At 51.8% G+C, this 17,411-nt stretch overlaps 1 protein-coding gene across 1 annotated transcript; it reads left to right on the top strand.

The window, feature by feature from the left end:
* The first annotated feature begins 2,225 nt into the window (after positions 1-2,225).
* SPINDOC (spindlin interactor and repressor of chromatin binding) lies at positions 2,226-16,767 on the top strand. Its single transcript, XM_019645581.1, has 6 exons — positions 2,226-2,897; positions 8,294-8,623; positions 8,708-8,857; positions 9,015-9,158; positions 9,314-9,514; positions 15,986-16,767. Exons 1-6 carry the CDS (start codon positions 2,771-2,773, stop codon positions 16,195-16,197), a joined length of 1,164 nt encoding a protein of 387 aa, XP_019501126.1. The 5' UTR covers positions 2,226-2,770; the 3' UTR covers positions 16,198-16,767.
* Positions 16,768-17,411: the final 644 nt, after the last annotated feature.

The following is a 17,411-nucleotide window of genomic DNA, read 5'->3' as shown; positions in this document are numbered from 1 at the left end:
CCGGGAAGAGCGCAATGATGGTGCCAACTTGGGCCAGTGAAGCAACGTCCTCCACAACTAGACTGAAGAACAAAAGGACAGCAACTTGCCTGTTCCCCTTCCCCCAATTCCCCAATAAAAATCTTTAAAAAAAAAAAAAGGATATACATCAACAGCCAGATGAAGAGATACATAGGGTGAGGTCCTAAACAGAGGAACTTCTGTACTGGTGGAGCTTGGGACCTACACAGTGGCACGTGGAAATGTCCTGGTTCCCCAACATGGAAGCTCTCCAATAAAGGGCCGATGAGCTGTTCTTTTTGGGTTTTAATGGAAAGTTCATTACATAGTCAATGATTGACTAAATCATTGGTCATTGGCAATTGGTTCAACCTCAAGCCCCTCTGCCCTCCAGGGAAATCAGGTAGTGGACTGGAAATTCCACTCCTCTAACCACCTTGTTGGTTCCTACTGGCAACCAGCCGCCACCCTAGGGTGGGGTCCAAACGTCACCTCATTCACATAACAAAAGACACAGTTATCAGTCTCAACTCTTAGGAAATTCCAAGGGTTTTGAGAGCTGTGAGTCAGGAATGGTAGACAAAGACCACATACATATGAAAAAAATATTTTGACCAAATATACATTTCTTATAAATCACAATTTGCACTGTCTGAATATCAGAAGGGCCATCTTACACCTCTTGATATTCCTAAAATTTCACATTGATGTCCATTATAGAAACCATCCCCATTTCAAAGCTGTTCAAATATGGGGGGAAATGTTCATTTTAAATTTGATCAAATAGGATTCTTGCTGTATTATTACCTTGCTCAAGTAATTTAACCCTTTAAGCCTCAACTTTTAGCTCTGTGTTTGTCGTAAGATCCATTCAAACCTGTATGTTCTGAGAAATTCATTGTAAGGTGATTTCATCATGCAAACATCATCACAGAGGGCGCTTACACAAACCTAGATGGTACAGCCTGCGACACACTTAAGCTGTATGGGATAGCCTACTGCTCCTGGGCTACTAACCTGTATGGCATGTTATTGTACTAAGTACTGTAGGTAACTGTAATACAATGGTAAATATTTGTGTTTCTAAACATAGAAAAGGTACAGTAAAAATATGATATAAAAAATGGTTTACCTGTATAGGGCACTTGCTATGAATGGAGCTTGCAGGACTGGAAGTTGCTCTGGGTGAGTCAGTGAGTGAAGGTGAGTGGATGCGAAGGCCTAGGACCTTACTGTCAACTACTGGAGACTTCATAATTACTGTACACTAAGGATACACTAAGTTTATAAAAAATATTTTTTCTTTCTTTAATAAATCAACCTTAGCTTACTGTAACTCTTTCACTTTATAAACTTTTCAACTTTTCTCTTTTGTAATAACATTTGGTTTAAAACACAACACTTTACAACTGTACAAAAATATTTTCTTTTTCTTTCAAAGATTTTCGTTGTATTCTTCTATAAGCGTTTTTCCATTTAAAAAAAGTATTTATTTACTTTTTAAACTTTTTTGTTAAAAATTAGAACACACACACACATACATTAACCTAGGCCCACATAGGGTCAGGATCAATATTACTGTCTTCCCCCTTCACATGTTGTCCCACAGGAAAGTCTTCAAGGGCAATAACAGGCCAGGAGTTGCCATCTCCTATGACAACAGTGACTTCTTCTAGAACACCTCCTGAAGGACCTGCCTGATGCTCTTCTTGAGGAGGTGTCACTCTTTTCAGAAGGTGCTAATTTTATGGGGCCATTATGGCATCTTATGTGACCATTATGGGACCACTGTCATATATGACACAAGACTCTTCATTATTCAGAGTTAACTACTGATACAGTAGCATTTCAGGATGGATTTTCAGTATCCCACATCTTCTCAACTGAACTCTCAGGAGGGCGTCTACAGCAGAGGGAGATTCAAGGATTTCTGGGTGACTTTGGGGGGAGTCACAATCTCTGGACTCACGTTTAAAAACTGGAAATCATAAACAAGAGGGGTACCCGGGCTCCACTTGACTCTTCATCTTTGCATGCCCTTGTCCAAAAGGCTCCACGGTTTTTTCAAAAAAGAATGAAGTAGTCTAAGAAAACAGATAACGTGCCCAAGATTACAGACCTGGCAAATCGGAATTCCGTCTCCACTCTTCCCAGCCAGGCCCTTTCCACTCCCCCGCCGCACCCGCTCCCGCCCCCTCCGGCCCAGGGCATCTTCTGACGGAGGTAGGCTTGGTCAGGGAAAGGCAAAAGCGACCCCAATCAAAAGCTCTTCGTGCCACCAAAATATGCGCTATTGGCATCTCAACGGGGTCGAGCCACTGGGCTCGGTCCAGGGCGGCCTGCTCCGGAGGAGTCTGGGGTCCCTTCTGCCTCGCCCGCGATCCCCTCCTCCACGCTGGAGGGCAGCCGGGAGCCAACTCGGCCCTTCCCGCCGCCCCTCGGGTCCTAGGATTCTAACGGAGCCGCGTGCAACGGGCGGAGCTGCGTGCGATTGGCCGATCCGGGGTGGGGGGCGGGCCCGCGGCGGGCCGGCCGGGAGGGCGCCGACAATGAGCCTCCATAAAAGGGAGCAGCGGGGGGCTGGGGCCCCGGATTAAGCCCTCCCCGCTCGGGGTCTGGACGATCCTGGTCTTGGGGCGGCCCGGGCGCGCCCGTCGCAGAGCCCGGCAAGCGCTGGGCGGCGGGCGGCGGGGAGCGGCCGCCGAGTGCGCGCCCAGGCCTGCGCGTTCGTCCTCCAGCGTCCAGTCATCGAAATACCCCCGGCCGCACCATGGCCCTGAAGGCCGAGGGTGCCGCGCTCGACTGCTTCGAAGTGACGCTCAAATGCGAGGAAGGGGAGGACGAGGAGGAGGCCATGGTGGTGGCTGTAATTCCGCGGCCCGAGCCGATGCTCAGAGGTGAGGATGGGAGGGGACCCCACTTCCGCGTCACGGTCCCGGGTTCAGGCTTGCCCCCCCCAGTCCCTGTCAGGGGCATGTGCACCCCATCCCCACCTTGAGTCTGGGGCCCGGCCCCCTTCATCCTCCGTTCAGTCTGGGCCCGGGCGCGCTCTTGCTCCGCCCCCACTCGGGTTTGGAATCTTAGGCCTCCCCGAATTCCCCTCCCCCTCCCCCGCCCAGGGTCTGGAGCCTTCGATCCACGCCCCGCGCGCTCCGGATCTTCCGGTGCCCGAGGACCCCGTCTCCCGGGCCCAGGACTGGCGGTGGGATCCCCAGCAACGCCGAGTGTCCGTGGCGCCGTCTCCCGCCCCTCGGAGGCAGGCCCAGGGGCCAGGCTGTGTTGCAGGCCAAGGGGCGGCAAGGCCTCCAGGCCCGAGGCTGAACGCTGCAGCCTCGTGTCCGGAGCGGTTCCTGAGGGTGGAGGCAGCCGCCGCTGCCTTTTGCCAAGAGGAGGATTTTAAGGCCCCTCTCCCACCTTCGCCCCGTGCATAAAGCTTTCATTTCCCCGCTTCCATTCCGCGGCCTTCCACCTGCACAAGCTACAGGTGTCAGAACCTAGAGCTTCAGGGGTGAACGGGATTGTTTACAGCACCCAGTTTTGGAAAAGAAGTGCTTGTAGGGGGACCCTGAGCCCCCCTAGAACGAGATTGGCCTTGGGAGAGGATTTGAGGAACGATCTGGGAACGCTCACTTCCCCCTTCCCTTTGACCAATTTCTTCAGTCCTCAGGATCTTGCAAACCTTAAGAAAGCACAGGGCCACCGTAATAGAAGACTTAATAGTCATGCAAATGCACATATCTTTCATTGCCAGATACCTCTTCTCTTTGAAGGGAAAGTACCCAAGAGAGGTTGAGAGGAAAGCCATTCATTTTACCTCAACGGAACATAATGTCTGCCTACACTGCTGCTTACTTTTGTGAATCAGGAGGTTTATTACAATAAAATGAGTGAAGGAAACCAAGATGCCACCCTTCTCTGAGCTTTCAATCCAACAGAGAGGTTCTTTCCCTCATTCTGCTGATATTTGTTGAGTGCTGGATGCCAGCTGTCTCATTCCTCTCAACAACCTGTAAAAGCGGCCTTCTCCCCCACTTTAGGGATGAGGAACCGGAAGTCCAGAGAAGCTGGTTATTGGACATTTACTATATTCCAGGCCCTGTTTTAGGCTAGGCATGCTAATGGCGATAAAGATGAAACTGCCCTTCTGGAACATATATATACACACTAAGGATTAAAAGCAGACAAACATAAATAAATGCATAGTATGTCAGGTGACGATAAGCGGTTCGGAGAACAGTAAAGCAGTAAGGAGGAAAGAGTGGAGGGAGTCTTATTTGGAATATCTAGTGTTTAGGAAAGGCTTCTCGAAAAAGGTGAACTGTGGCCTTTTTTGAGCATTTTGAGCCTTGCCTGTGCTCGGGGCCCGCTCCAAACTCTTTGGAGAGTACTTTCTTTTCTAATAATGGCCTTTGAGCCATTCTCTACTACTGTTGGGGCCTGCTTCTGTTTCTTTGAAATGTATTTTTTTCTTCGAATAAACTCCTTTTCTGCGACTTTTAAAAATAAAAAGGTGAACTGTGAGCACAGACTTGAAGTACAGGCGTGAACCTTGTAGATAATTGGACAAAAAGCGTTTTAGGCAGAGAGAATCATAAGTACAAAGATCCTGAAGCAAGAAGCTTCTTGAAAGATTTGGGGTGGGGGAGAAAAAGAGGACGAATTCAAGGTTTTTGGCCTGAGCAACTGGAAGGATGAGCTTCCCACTAACTGAGGCAGGAGGCCTGGAATGGGGGCTTGGGGGAGATCGGGAGTTCAGGTTGGAACATGGCAAGTTTGAGATGCCTGTGACACATGCGAGTGGAGAGGTTAGACAGGAAGTTAGACTCATGGAGAGCCAGGCTGGAGGTATAAATATGGGAGTTGTCAGCAAGCAGGCAATGGGACAAGACCATCAGAGGAAGAGGGTAGACAGAAAAGGGGTCCAAGGACAGAGTTGTGGCATGTGCGAGTGATTCCAGGTTGGAGATGGAGTCAGTCCCTCATCACACTTCTGAGCCACTACATGTGGGGCACTGTTCATGGTGCTGGAGATACAAGTGTGAAGAATCAAAAAATCTATGCTGTCATGGAGCCTGCAGTGTAGTGGGGAGACACAAGGAACAAATACAGCACGTACTATGTCAGGTAATGAGGTGCTGCTGTGGAGGAAATGAAGCAGTGAAGGGGAATGGAGTGCTGGGGGGCGGGGGGTGGAGTGTGGATGGCAGCTTTCTACAGGATGGTGGTGAAGGCCATAGTGAAAAGATGGTTCTTCAGCAACGACCTAGAAGAGGTGAGGGAATCGTGCAAGCACCTGAGAAAAAGTGAGGGAAAGAAATGAGAAACCAGCATCAGTGACTGAAAAAGAGCCCCAATGAAGTAAGAGTAGACCCAACGGAAGGTGGTACCCTGGAAGCTAAGTGACAGAAATCAAGATGGAAGAAGTGATCAGTCAAAAGATGAGGCTTGGGCCGGCTGAGTGGCTCAGTTGGTTAAGAGCTTGCTCAAGAGTTTGAGCTCTGAGCAACAGCGGTTCGATGCCCGGCCCGAGCTGAGCTGCCAAGAGATGGCAGGATGGCTCAGCTAAAAAAATAAAAAGAAAACAGAGAAAAGATGAGGCTTTAAGGGCCGGCCGAGTGGTGCGATGGTTAAGAACTGGCTTGGGACGCCAGAGGGCGCCGGTTCAGATCCCACATATGAGGGCCAGTGACACTGCCCTCTACAGCTAAGATGGTGAACAACAGCTCAACCTGGAACTAGGCTGTTGTGAGTCGCCAGCGACATCGAAGGCTGCAGTGGCACCTGGCATGTGCTTTCGTGAGTGGCTGTGAACCGCCGTGAGCGGCCGTCCAACAGCCTGCAGGCAACTGCCTCACCAGGGAAGAGCGCAGTGATAATACCAACATGGGCCAGTGAAGTGACATCCTCCACAACTAGACTGAAGAACAAGAGGACAGCAACTTGTCTGTTCCCCTTCCCCGATTCCCCAAAAAAATTTAAAAAAAAAAAAAAAGCTAGGTTTATTTAACTCGCTGCAGTAAAGGAGGATGCACCCTAAGGAAACCTTCATGTGTCTGCCTAAATTAGGGCTTTCATTCCATGATTTCATGGAGGGATTAAGGAAGTGGGGACCAGTTCTGGATTGAATACTGTCAAGCAGCAGGAGCAATTCAGAGACTGGGTATCTTTATAATGTTTATCTAGAGGACAGGATTCAAGCAGGGCTAGAGGAATCTTTGGTAAAGCAGCAGCAGCCACTAAGAAAGGTGGCGTCATTTCTGTGGTCATGAAGTGGCCTTATCTATGTCTCATTCCTAGCATGGTTTATGTTCTGCTGGTAACATCATGTCTAAGTGGGATCCTTTCAAGACCCAGCTCCAGTGTGTGTACGTGTGTTGGCTTCCCCACACCAACAAGCAGGGTGCCTGAGAATTCAACTCAGTTCTGACACTATCTACCCAGAGGTAGAATCAGATTCCACAGGTAAAAGGCGCAGTCTCAAAAGATGCCAGTTGGGCTACAAATTGGAGGTCCCAATGACCCTCTCCACTTCAGGATGCTAGTCGAAAGTCCAAGTTGTTACCTGTACTTCTGACCAATGGGCTGTAAATCAGAGGTTCCCATAACCCCCTCCTTGGGTTCAGTTAATTTGCTAGAATGGCTCACAGAACTCAAGAAAACCAATTCACTCACTAGATTACAGATTTATTACAAAAGATATTAAAGGATATACATCAGGGCTGGCCGAGTGGTACGTTGGTTAAGAGCTGGCTTGGGATGCCAGAGGGCCCCGGTTCGGATCCCACATATGAGGGCCAGTGACACTGCCCTCTACAGNAATTCCCCAATTGAAAAAAAAACGTTGAGGCTTAAGAACTGACCACTGGATTTAGCATTGGTGACCTTGACGAGAGCTGTTTTGGAGGAGTGGTGGGAAAGACAGCCTGGTTGCAATTCAGGGATCAAGGTTCCTGCCCACGGTAACATGGGACATAGGTACAATGCAGCTTTAGACCTTGATCATCTGAATCCAAGCCAATTCTCATATCCACTTCAAATGCTACCTCTTCCATACAGTCCCCAAGTGTTACGGCCTTCCATATTTGTATTTCGTCCCATCCTCTCCAGTGGGAGAGACGTGTAGCCATGAGGTATCGTAGGCACTCGGCACAAGCACTGAGCTGCCTGACTTTGCTGAGCTGCAAAGAATTCCTGCCCTGGCAGCTTGGGTTCATGTGCACCTGTGTAAGGGCAGATGCCAGGCAGACCCGTGGGGATGCCAGGCCGCCCTGTGTAAAGCTAATTTTGATGGGATGGGGTAGCCTTTTGAAGGGGCCTCAATAGGTGAAGCCATTCACTGATCGAAGGCTCGCTGAGCACCTCCTCTCCTATGTGCCAGGCCCCATGGGGACAACAAGATGATAAAATTTAACCGTCTTTGTCCTCAAGAAAGTGTGCTGTGGTCTGGAAGTCAAATATGGATTTAATCAACTGCCAGAGATGGGAGGTCAGGAAGACCTCCCAGGGGTGAGGATTTTAGCAGGGCCATGAAGGAAGTGGAGGAATTTGACAGACTGGTTGGGGGGTCTGGGCGGATGTGCCAAGGCTGAAGACATACAAGAATATCATAGCTTCTTGGAAAAACACATGTGAACCAGTGGTCTGAGACTAGATTGAAAGGAGGTGTGGAGGTGCTCTTGCAGGATACCAAGGCATATGGGCTGTGTTTAATGTCACTAGCACCTCACAGGCTCCAGGGGAAGGGAGAAAAAGACTATGGGTGGCGTTAACCTAAAATTGCCAAAGTGACAGGCAGCAAACATTTATTTGAGATCAAAAAGAATAGCTATTCGGGAATCACCGATTCAGGCAAAACCCCAAATAACGTTCCGATTAGGAGACAAAGGCAAGAGGTATTTATGAGAAAGGGAAGGGGAACAATTATACCAATAGAAAGAAGGCATTTCTATTGGTGCAGGTAAGCTAAATAGTGGTTTTTTTTCCATTTCAGCCTGGTAGTCATAATAATCTGCTTTCTTATTATCCATGCAAACAGTTTTTTAGGACACAGTGTTGCTTTAGGCCCCGTCCAAAGGTTATTTTTGCCTTTTTAACATTCCAAGGGTTTGAGGCATAAGCAAGGCAGTTCCTCTGGGATGGCAGCTTAGACTCTATTTTAAAGTGGCTATTTTATTTTTTTTACAGTGGGAATGCTCCTCCAACACCACACCACTAAGTTTAGGACTTGTGTGCTAAGTATTATAGGCCATGGGTACCTTTGTTGATAACACCACCCCCTCTTCTCTCTCAATAGTGGCCCAACAGGAGAAGACCCCACCACCTAGGCCCAGCGTGCTGGAGGCTGGCAGTGATGGCTGCGAGGAGCCCAAGCAGCAGATGTCTTGGGAGCAGGAGTTCCTGGTGGGGAGCAGCCCAGGAGGCAGTGGGCGGGCGCTGTGCATGGTGTGTGGGGCCGAGATCCGGGCCCCCTCGGCCGACAGGGCTCGCACACACATCCTGGAGCAGCACCCCCACACCCTGGACCTGAGCCCTTCTGAGAAGAGCAACATCCTGGAGGCCTGGAGCGAGGGGGTGGCCTTTTCGCAAGACGTCAGAACTGAGCAGCCACCCCCACTCAACTCAGGTATGTGGTCCTGGGGTGTGGGGGGCAGGGGAGAGTCGAACCTGTGGGAGTGCCTGGAACTCATGTGGCTTCTGCCCCCTTCAGATTCAGGCCAGGATGTGGATGCAAACCCCGACTCCGCCCCCGACCTTGCCAGAATGCCAGCAGAGATTGTAGTTCTCCTTGACTCTGAGGACAACCCATCCCTCCCGAGAAGGAGCCGGCCCAGGGGACTTCGCCCCCTCGAGCTTCCTGGTCAGTCATGGGGATCCAGTGAGGCTGAGCGGGGGGAGATGGGGGAACATAGTGCTTTGGCAGGGAGAGGCTGCTGGGCAGGTAGCTTCGGCAGCCCAGAAGTTGTGGGGTTCAGGCATGTCCTCTTAAAAAGATGTGAGGCCTTTTCTTTTGGCAGCTGCCCCTGTCACAGAGCAAGTAAGTAAGAAGCCCCGTGGTCAGCGATGGAAGGAGCCCTCTGGGGAAGAGCCAGTCAGAAAGAAAAGAGGCAGAACCATGACCAAAAACCTGGACCTGGACCCAGACCCGGACCCAGACCCAGGTGAAGGGGAGGCCTGGGCGGGGCGGGGGCAGGGCCCATGCCAAGGGCACCTGCACCTCACCTGAGGCCTCTGGCTCAGGACTTTGGATTCTGGCCCCAGTGGGGTTAGGCTGCCCATCCTCCTGGACTCACAGTTCCATCCTGTCCCCCTTCAGATCCTCCGTCACCTGACTCACCTACAGAGACTTTCGCAGCTCCCCCCGAGGTCCGTCATTTCACTGATGGCAGCTTCCCTCCCGGCTTCGTCCTCCAGCTCTTCTCCCACACCCAGCTCAGGACCTCAGACAGCAAGGACATGCCCAAAGAAGGGAGAGCAGCCGAAGGAGGCCTTCCCCAGCAGGAAAGCCACTCTCCAGGTGAGCTCCTGAGAGGGGTCAATGAGGGGGGCAGGCAGGACCAGGCCGGCTGCGTCCCTGGGCTTTGCCCTCCTCGAGGCTGCTGCAGCAGAGCTCAGGATAGAGGTGGTTGATGCTCAGGTCCCCTGGAAGATGGGGCCAGGGGCAGGCAGACATGAAAGATGGAAGCTGGCCACACAGCTAGGCTTTTCTGAGAGCTCCTTGGGAGTGTCCTGGAAAGGGCGTTAGGTTGGGCTAGGCCAGTGCTCCCCAGAGCTTGACACCCATCACCGCACTTAGGTTGGTGACTGAGAGGTGCCCACTTTGCCCTGGTGGAGCAGAGGCCCAAATGGGACCGTCAGCAGGCAACTAGACCAGTAGTGAACACTTGGCAGACACCTTTGTGGGGAAAGCAGCTCAGTGAACTGCGTAATGATAGCAGTAAGCATGTGTGTTTGTGGCGTGTCCTGCCAATTTTAAGGAACTTTGATGTGTGGTTCATTTGGTCCTTAAAAAAATACCTTTTCCAGATGGAGAGTCTCAGAGAGAGAGTTCCTTCTTCCCCGTGGTGCTTGTATTCCTTTCTGTGGCTGCTATAACAAGTTACCACAGACTTAGTGGCTTACATCAACACCAATATATTACTTTTCAATTCTGGAGGGCAGAAGTGTAGAAGGGGCCTCACTGGGCTGAAATCAAGGTGTCGGCAGGGCTGTGTTCCTTCTGGACACTCTAGGAGGAAGTCCATTTTCTTGCCTTTTCCGGCTTCTAGAGGCCGCCCACATTCCTTGCCTCATGCTCTTCCATCTTCAAAGCCCACAGTGGCCAGCAGTCTTTCTCAGGATGCCATCTTTGGTCTGACTCCTCTCTCTCCCTCCTCCCCCACTTAAGGACCCTGGTGATTACACTGAGCCCACCCAGATCATCCAGGAGAATCTCTTTATTTTAAAGTCAGCTGGTGGCACCATTAATGCCACCTGTAACCTTAATCCTCCCTTGCCGTGGAGCATACCACATTCACAGGGCCTGGGATTAGGACATGGACATCTTTGGGGGGCTAGTGTTCTGCCTACCACAGTTACGTAACCAGGCAGTGGCAGAATTCTGGTGAGACTAGAACATGTTCCAGCAGGGCAGAGGCTGAGCCCAGTTCCTCTCCTGCCATGCCAGGCTCTGCTGTCAGCATCTGGGGCTCAGGAAATGGCTCTTGAAGAAGCGAGTGACACAGAGAGTGCCTTGTCCTCACCTGCCTGAAATGTGCATTTGGAGTTAGAGCCTGAGACAGATGGCACGCGAAAGAAAAAAGCAAGCGTTGCCACTTCTCCAGCCCACATCACTGACCGGCGGTGACCACTGTTAGTAGTTTGCTTAGTATCCTTAAACCTTTTAGAAATCGGTATGTGTGTGCGTGTGCGTGCATATGTGCCCTTTCATTTATTTATTTTTTATGAAAACAGGCTCCGCGGTTCCATCGTGTAATGGTTAGCACTCTGGACTCTGAAAACAGGCTCCACTTTTTCTGATCTCGAGGCAGGCCTCATCCCTTCGTGTAGATCACAGTTTTAACTGTCAAGTTTCAGCTTGTGTCACATTCTAGTCCTGTCTCCCTGAGACTCTGCTCTGCTTGGATTTGAGCGTTTCCAAGTCTCCTCCTTCCCTCCAGTGGATCACCACTCTAAATGGCTGACGTCTTCTACAGTTCAGTGGGTCTCCTGGTTTCATTCTCGAAAGGGAGCCTTCATTTTGAGACCTGGGGTACCCTGTGCCCAAACTCCACCTATCTGGAGCACTGAGTAGCTGAGAAGGGAACCCCAAGCTCTCAGGTTCCTTTGGGCTGAGTGGACAAAGCCTGAGACTTTGGGGTTCAACAAGCTGATTGAATGACTTGAGAGGGACGGAGGGGACTGACAGGTGTTCTCAGCAGTCGCAGCATCTGTGGAGGTTGGACATGGCCCAGAAGCCACAGAAGACACTAAATGGTGCAACAGCAAGTGTTCCTACAGCCCAGCCCCGGGCAGAGCACTCTGGGAGATGACATGAGTGTGGCAGCCTTTGCCCCCAAGAAGCTCAGTGTGTCTGGGGTTACAGGTCGGAAGCATCGGAGCAGTTAGAGAATAGTGGGGCGCTCACGCTTGTTCTGTGCAGAGCGAAGGCCCCAGATCGGTGGTTTCAGGCTATTTCGAGATCCCAAAGCTTGGACGGATTTCTCAGAAACTTGTGAGGCATCAACCGGAGTGTCTCTACTTTGAGTTGTTTTGTTTGAAGACTTTATTTGAATAAAGATCCTACCACTTTAAAAAGTTTAAAAATCAAGGATTTAGAAGTTGGAAAAGTTCACTGTGGTCTGGTTGGTGGAGCTGACGGATATGAGTGTGAAGCAGTGAGGGAAAACTTTCTGGAACTTCCCAAGGGCCTTGCAGGATGGAGGTGGGGAGGGCGCACAGGCCAGCAGAGAAGGTGACCCTGAGAGCCCACTCACAAGTAGTGGGAAAAAGCCTCTGTGTCTTGCTGGCGATGAATTTGAGTAGGACCTAGAGATCTGGCTTAGGATACCTTGTCCAGACCCAGTGTGTTCCCAGGCTGGAGAGAGTAAGTGTGATTTGTGTGCAAGAGCGTGTGAGCTTCATGGGAAGCAAGGTCTGTTCACTGGTGTGTCCTCATCACCTGGAACAGTGCCTGGCACAAAGAAAGCCCACAGTAAAGATTTATCGACAGATGAGTGGATGGCGGCTGCCTTCACCTGTCATCCTGGTGATGACATTTCCAGAGTTGCTCAGAGTTGTTTAATGCGAAACAAAAGAACTAGACTCAACCCCCTCCTCTAGAGAAGGTGTACACACGTACACACGCGCGTGCACAAATGGGGAATGGGTGGGTGAGGAGGGAGGCAGTTCTGGGGTTGGGGTGCTAAAGGGATTCAGCTTGACTAAGTCCTCCTGGCTTGCTCTTGTGGCCCTGGGGCTCTGATCCCTCACGGTTTCTGAAAGGACATCTCTATCATGTCTCAGGCCTGGCTCTCCTGATGCTCCCCTTCCCTCTCCACCCCACCATCACCCCTCCTTTCCTTGCTGCCAGGAAAGATTGGCACGTGATTCCATTGTTTTGTGGTCTCTAACTTAGCTCTTAGTATGTTCTGGACTCTTGTAATGTGTTAGCTCCTTAAGTCCACACAGCTATCATATAAAGTATTATGATTTCCATTTTACAGACTAGGACACTGAGCCTTGGGAGGTCAGGCGCCTCGCTCAGAGCCCCTCCCCTAGTAAGCAGCAGCCTATGTGGGTTTCCACGGTGCCCACACAGACACCCTGCCCGCGGTGCCAAGAAGCACGTCCACCTGCTCCCACCCTCCCTCCAGCATCCAGGCCATATCCTCTGCCTTCACGCCTGCTGCTGTAACTGAACTGCAAAGGCTGCCCCTTCTAGACCCATCGCTAGAGCCCATCCCCTCTCCCCCGCCGTCAGTTCTCTGTCATCCCCATCAGTTTCTCTCTCTTCTGCATCTTACCCAAAGCTGTTACTTCTCCCTTCTTGGCCCCTCAGCCCTCCCTAGCCACTGTCGCGTTTGTCCCTAAACCTCAGCAGAGCTGGGCAGCACTTAGTATACCGAATGCTTCCCGTCTCTTTGGAAGCACTTTAGTCAAACTCTCATCTTCACTCCCCACACACACTAAAATTCTTTTTTTGGCAAGGCCGCAATTGACTTTCATAAAATTAAATCCGGTGCTCAGTTCTCATCTTTCCTGACCTGGCAGTAACCGTGAACCCACCCCTCCCTCCTTCCCCAAGGCACCTTCTGCCCTTAGCTTCTTGGCAGCAACTTGCCTGGTTTTCCTCCTGTCTCACTGGCTGCCCTGTTTCTCTTGCTTGTACATTCACAGCTCCCCAAGTTGGAGCCTATTGTCTTTCTTCCCCTTTCTGGAATGTAAGCCCCTTGAGGTCAGGATGTTTGCCTGTTTTGTTTACTGTGTTGGCCCAGTGCCCAGCACAGAATAGATGTTGCTTATGTACATATTTGGTGAATGAATGAATGAATGAATGCCCTAACCATGGGTCAGGGTCTGCACTCATTCCCTGAGTGACTCCACCATAGTCGCTTTAAGTGCCATTCTTGTGCTCACAACTCCTGCCTTGAGCCTCCAGCCCAGACTTCTCCCTCTGTTCTAGCCTCTCTTCCAATTGCCCATGTGACATCTCTGCTTGGTTGTCTAAAAGCTCGCAAACTCAGCTCACCCAAGGAACCAAGGAACCCACAGCCTCCTCCCCTCACCCCCAGCCAATCTGCTCCCCGCAGCCTTCCCTTTCCTAGGAAACTAGCCACCCCGTTCTTCACTTTGTCTGGGCCAAACTCTTGGCGTCATCCTCTTGTCTTTCTCGGACCTCCCATCGATCCATCAGCAATCTGTTAGCCCCACCTCCAGACGTGTTCAGAATTCACCCGCTGTCGCCACCTCCACGGCTGCCACCCTAGTCCAAGCCATCTCTCACCTGGTTCCTGTAACTGCCTTCCAACTAGCCTCTGGCTTCTGACCTCGGCCTGCCGTGGTCTGGTCTCATACAGCAGCCAGTGTCCCTATTGAAACCCAAGTCGTATCCTGTCCCAGCTCTTTGCAAAGCCCTTCCGTGCTGTTCCCATCATGCTCCAGATAAAAGCCAGAGTCCTCCTGATGACATGATCGTCACCCCAGGATCTTTGCCTCTCACCCCGAGCTGCTCACTCTGGGCAGCTCCTGGCCTTGTTTGTTCCAACGGCAGCAGACAGGCTCCACCAGGTGCCTGCACTTGCTGTTCCTTCCGCCCGAAATGCTGTTCCCCCAGCTCTCCGTGTAGCTAATGCTTCACTTCCTGTCCATCTGTGTTCATACATCAGCTCCATGAGATCCTCCCTGTCCCCTTCCCTCGCGTGTATTTTTTACCTTTGCTTCTGTCCATATATATCATAGCCCATCTTTTATTTGTTTATTCTGCGGATTGGCTCTCGCCAGTGGAACATCAATTCCAAGAAGGCCACTCGCTCTGCTCCATGCACTGCTATACCCCTAGCGACTGGAATAGTGTTGGGCACTGCGTGGTGACCCCATAAGTTATTGTGGAATTAGGGAGCAGATGAGTGCAATTCAGCCAGCCCTCAAGGAACTTCAAATATAAAGCAGAATTTGCTCAGTTGTACAACCCTTGGTGGCAATCATGAAGTCATTTAAACCCTAGCAAATGTACAGCAAAATTATACCTGTTTTCTCTGCCACATTTTATTTTATTTTTTTTTAAGATTTTTATTGGGCAATTGGGGGATGGGAACAGCGCTGGGAAATTGGGGGAAGGGGAACAGACAAGTTGCTGTCCTTTTGTTCTTCAGTCTAGTTGTGGAGGATGTTGCTTCACTGGCCCAAGTTGGCACCATCATTGCGCTCTTCCCAGGTGAGGCAGATCAGTCGCCGGCTTCTGGACGGCCGCTCACTGCGGCTGCTGGCCTCTCACGCTGGCTGCTGGCTACATACGGTAGCCCATGGCAACCCAACCCTCTGCAGCAGGGGCTGCAGCCCACGCCATCTCCAGCGACTCACGGCAGCCCAGCTCTAGGTTGAGCTGTTGCTCAGCATCTTAGCTGTGGAGGGCAGTGTCACTGGCCCTCATATGTGGGATCTGAACTGGGGCCCTCTGGCATCCCAAGCCAGCTCTTAACCAACGCGCCATTCGGCCGGCCCTCTCTGCCACATTTTAAATCATTGGGTCTCTAAAATCTAGAAGAAAACCACGCACAGATCCTTCTTAGTGCAGGCATTGCAGCATTGCAATCTTCATTTTCTGGCTTGCCCCTCTATGTAAAGTAACTTGTAGGTGGCTGTGTCACCGGAGACATTGTTGTAGCTGCGCAGCAGCTATCAGCAGCTGGCTTTCCCCTACCTCGAGGCCCAGTTTGCCCCTGATGAGGAGCTTCTCCACCTGCTGAGGTGAATACCTGGTACCTGGGTGGCAGGCATTGACTCTCGGGAGATGAAGCGCCTTGTCCAGGCTGAAAGCTGGGTGCCGAGCCAGGACTGTCTGTCTACAGTGCACATTCACTCAGAAGCTCCACGGTGGGCAAAGCCAGGTCTCGTTCTGCTTTTGGGGGCTCCCCACCCATCCATCACCTCTGCCCGTACTGGGCAGAACCCATCAGGCTAGGATGCCCAGTAAGTTTTTGATGTAATGGAGCCAGCCTAAGGTCAGAGTTGGGGGAAGAGGACAGCACTAGCATCCGTGTGCCAAAATACATGCGGGAGGAAGGCGACGCAGGGCGTCGGCTATTCCTGAAGGAGTGACCTTGTTTTATGGTTGGTAGTGGTCCTTGGATCAGCCAAGACGAGCCTCCCTCTGTCCTTAGGCTTCTCCCTCACACCAGGCACTGGACTCTGGAAATGGGGTGTGGTTTGCAGCGATCTACAGGGAACACCCTGGTAGTGGGGTGTCTGCAGGGCCCTGACTCTGCTCTCTGCTCCCATTCCTGCCCAGCTCCCCCTCCGGGGCTTCGAGGGACGCTGGATCTCCAGGTTATTCGCGTGCGGATGGAGGAGCCCCCGGCAGTCAGCCTCCTGCAAGACTGGTCCAAGCACCCCCAGGGCACCAAGGGTATGGGAGCAGGTGACACCCCAGACTGGCCCGCGGTTCTGTCGGAATCCAGCACCACTGTGGGGGAACAGCCAGAGGCAGGGAGTGGTGTGTAAGTTCTTGCTTTCCTGGGGCAGGGGTAGGGGAGGCAGCAGCCCCTCTTGGCTTCTCACTGGGAGCTGCCAGCTCTACCACCTGATGGAGAGTAAAACCAGGTGCCGAGGCAGGATGGAGGAGAGGAAGGGGGCAGCGTCCGCTGTTAGTTGGCAGCACTGGAAAATGTCTACCTGGCAAGGTGGGCGAGGGTGCTGAGGCTGTCGTGTGGTAGGGCATTGGGCTTGTGGAGAACACCCACCCCGATCCTTTTGCTGACCCAGACCTCTCTGTCCCCCACCTTCTCCCACCCTCTCTTAACCCCCCACCATTCTCCCTTGGCACAGTGCCTTACACAAGAGGTGGTCATCACGGGGTGTGAACTGAGTCCCACTACCTCGGGGGTCGCCTCTCCTCCCCCACCTGTTCAGGCTCCTAAACCAGGAGGCCTCCATTACCTCTTCCCACTCCGTCCCTGCAGGAGGCCCAAGCAGCCCACCTGAGGGCTCCATTCACTCCTCCCATTCTCCTTTTCTCCTGTTTCTTGTTGTACATATCTCCTTTGTTGACAATAAATTATTTTTTTTTATTAAGAGAGTTCCGTCTGGGCCGTCATTGGGGAAAGGGGTTTGCTAGCAGGATATCTGGCCTCCTGGATAGATATCCAGGAAGGCTGAAAGGTTGTCCTGGGTGGGAGCCAGAAAGCCCCCCATGTCCCCACCCCCTGCCCCAGAGGCTGGAGCAAGGCCAGGGCAGGGCTTTGTTGGGCCAGAAGACTAGGGCCGACTTGTTTTTGTTTTGTTTTTTTTTAGCGAAGCCATCCTGCCCCCTGCTGGCAGCTCAGCGGTAGCTCAGCTCAGGCCGGGAATCGAACCGGCAACCCTGTTGCTCAGAGCTCGCACTCTTGAGCGAGCTCTTAACCAACTGAGCCACTTGGCCGGCCCACTGGGGCCGACTTGGTGTCAGTCACAGAGGAGCACCTGGCCCCCCCTTCTCCTTCCCTTGCCCTGGAAATGGAGTCAGAAACACTTATTTTTTAACACGCTGTACTTTCTGACTCACTTGACAGACCCCTGTCCAAGAGAGGCCACGGAGGGGGATGTCCAAGGCTGCTTATACCCTAGGAGCTGAGACTTAACCTGACCTTTCTAAAGTGAAATGGTGTGGCCAGCCTGCACTGGGAGAGATGCCTCCTGACCCTCCACCCTGCAATGGGGAGGTGGGCACTGGGTTCTAA

This window comes from Hipposideros armiger, unplaced genomic scaffold, assembly GCF_001890085.2.
Source record: "Hipposideros armiger isolate ML-2016 unplaced genomic scaffold, ASM189008v1 scaffold_93, whole genome shotgun sequence".
NCBI classification, from domain to species: domain Eukaryota; kingdom Metazoa; phylum Chordata; class Mammalia; order Chiroptera; family Hipposideridae; genus Hipposideros; species Hipposideros armiger.
Note: the sequence above shows the minus strand (reverse complement) of the source record. Positions and strands in the feature narration are given on the sequence as shown.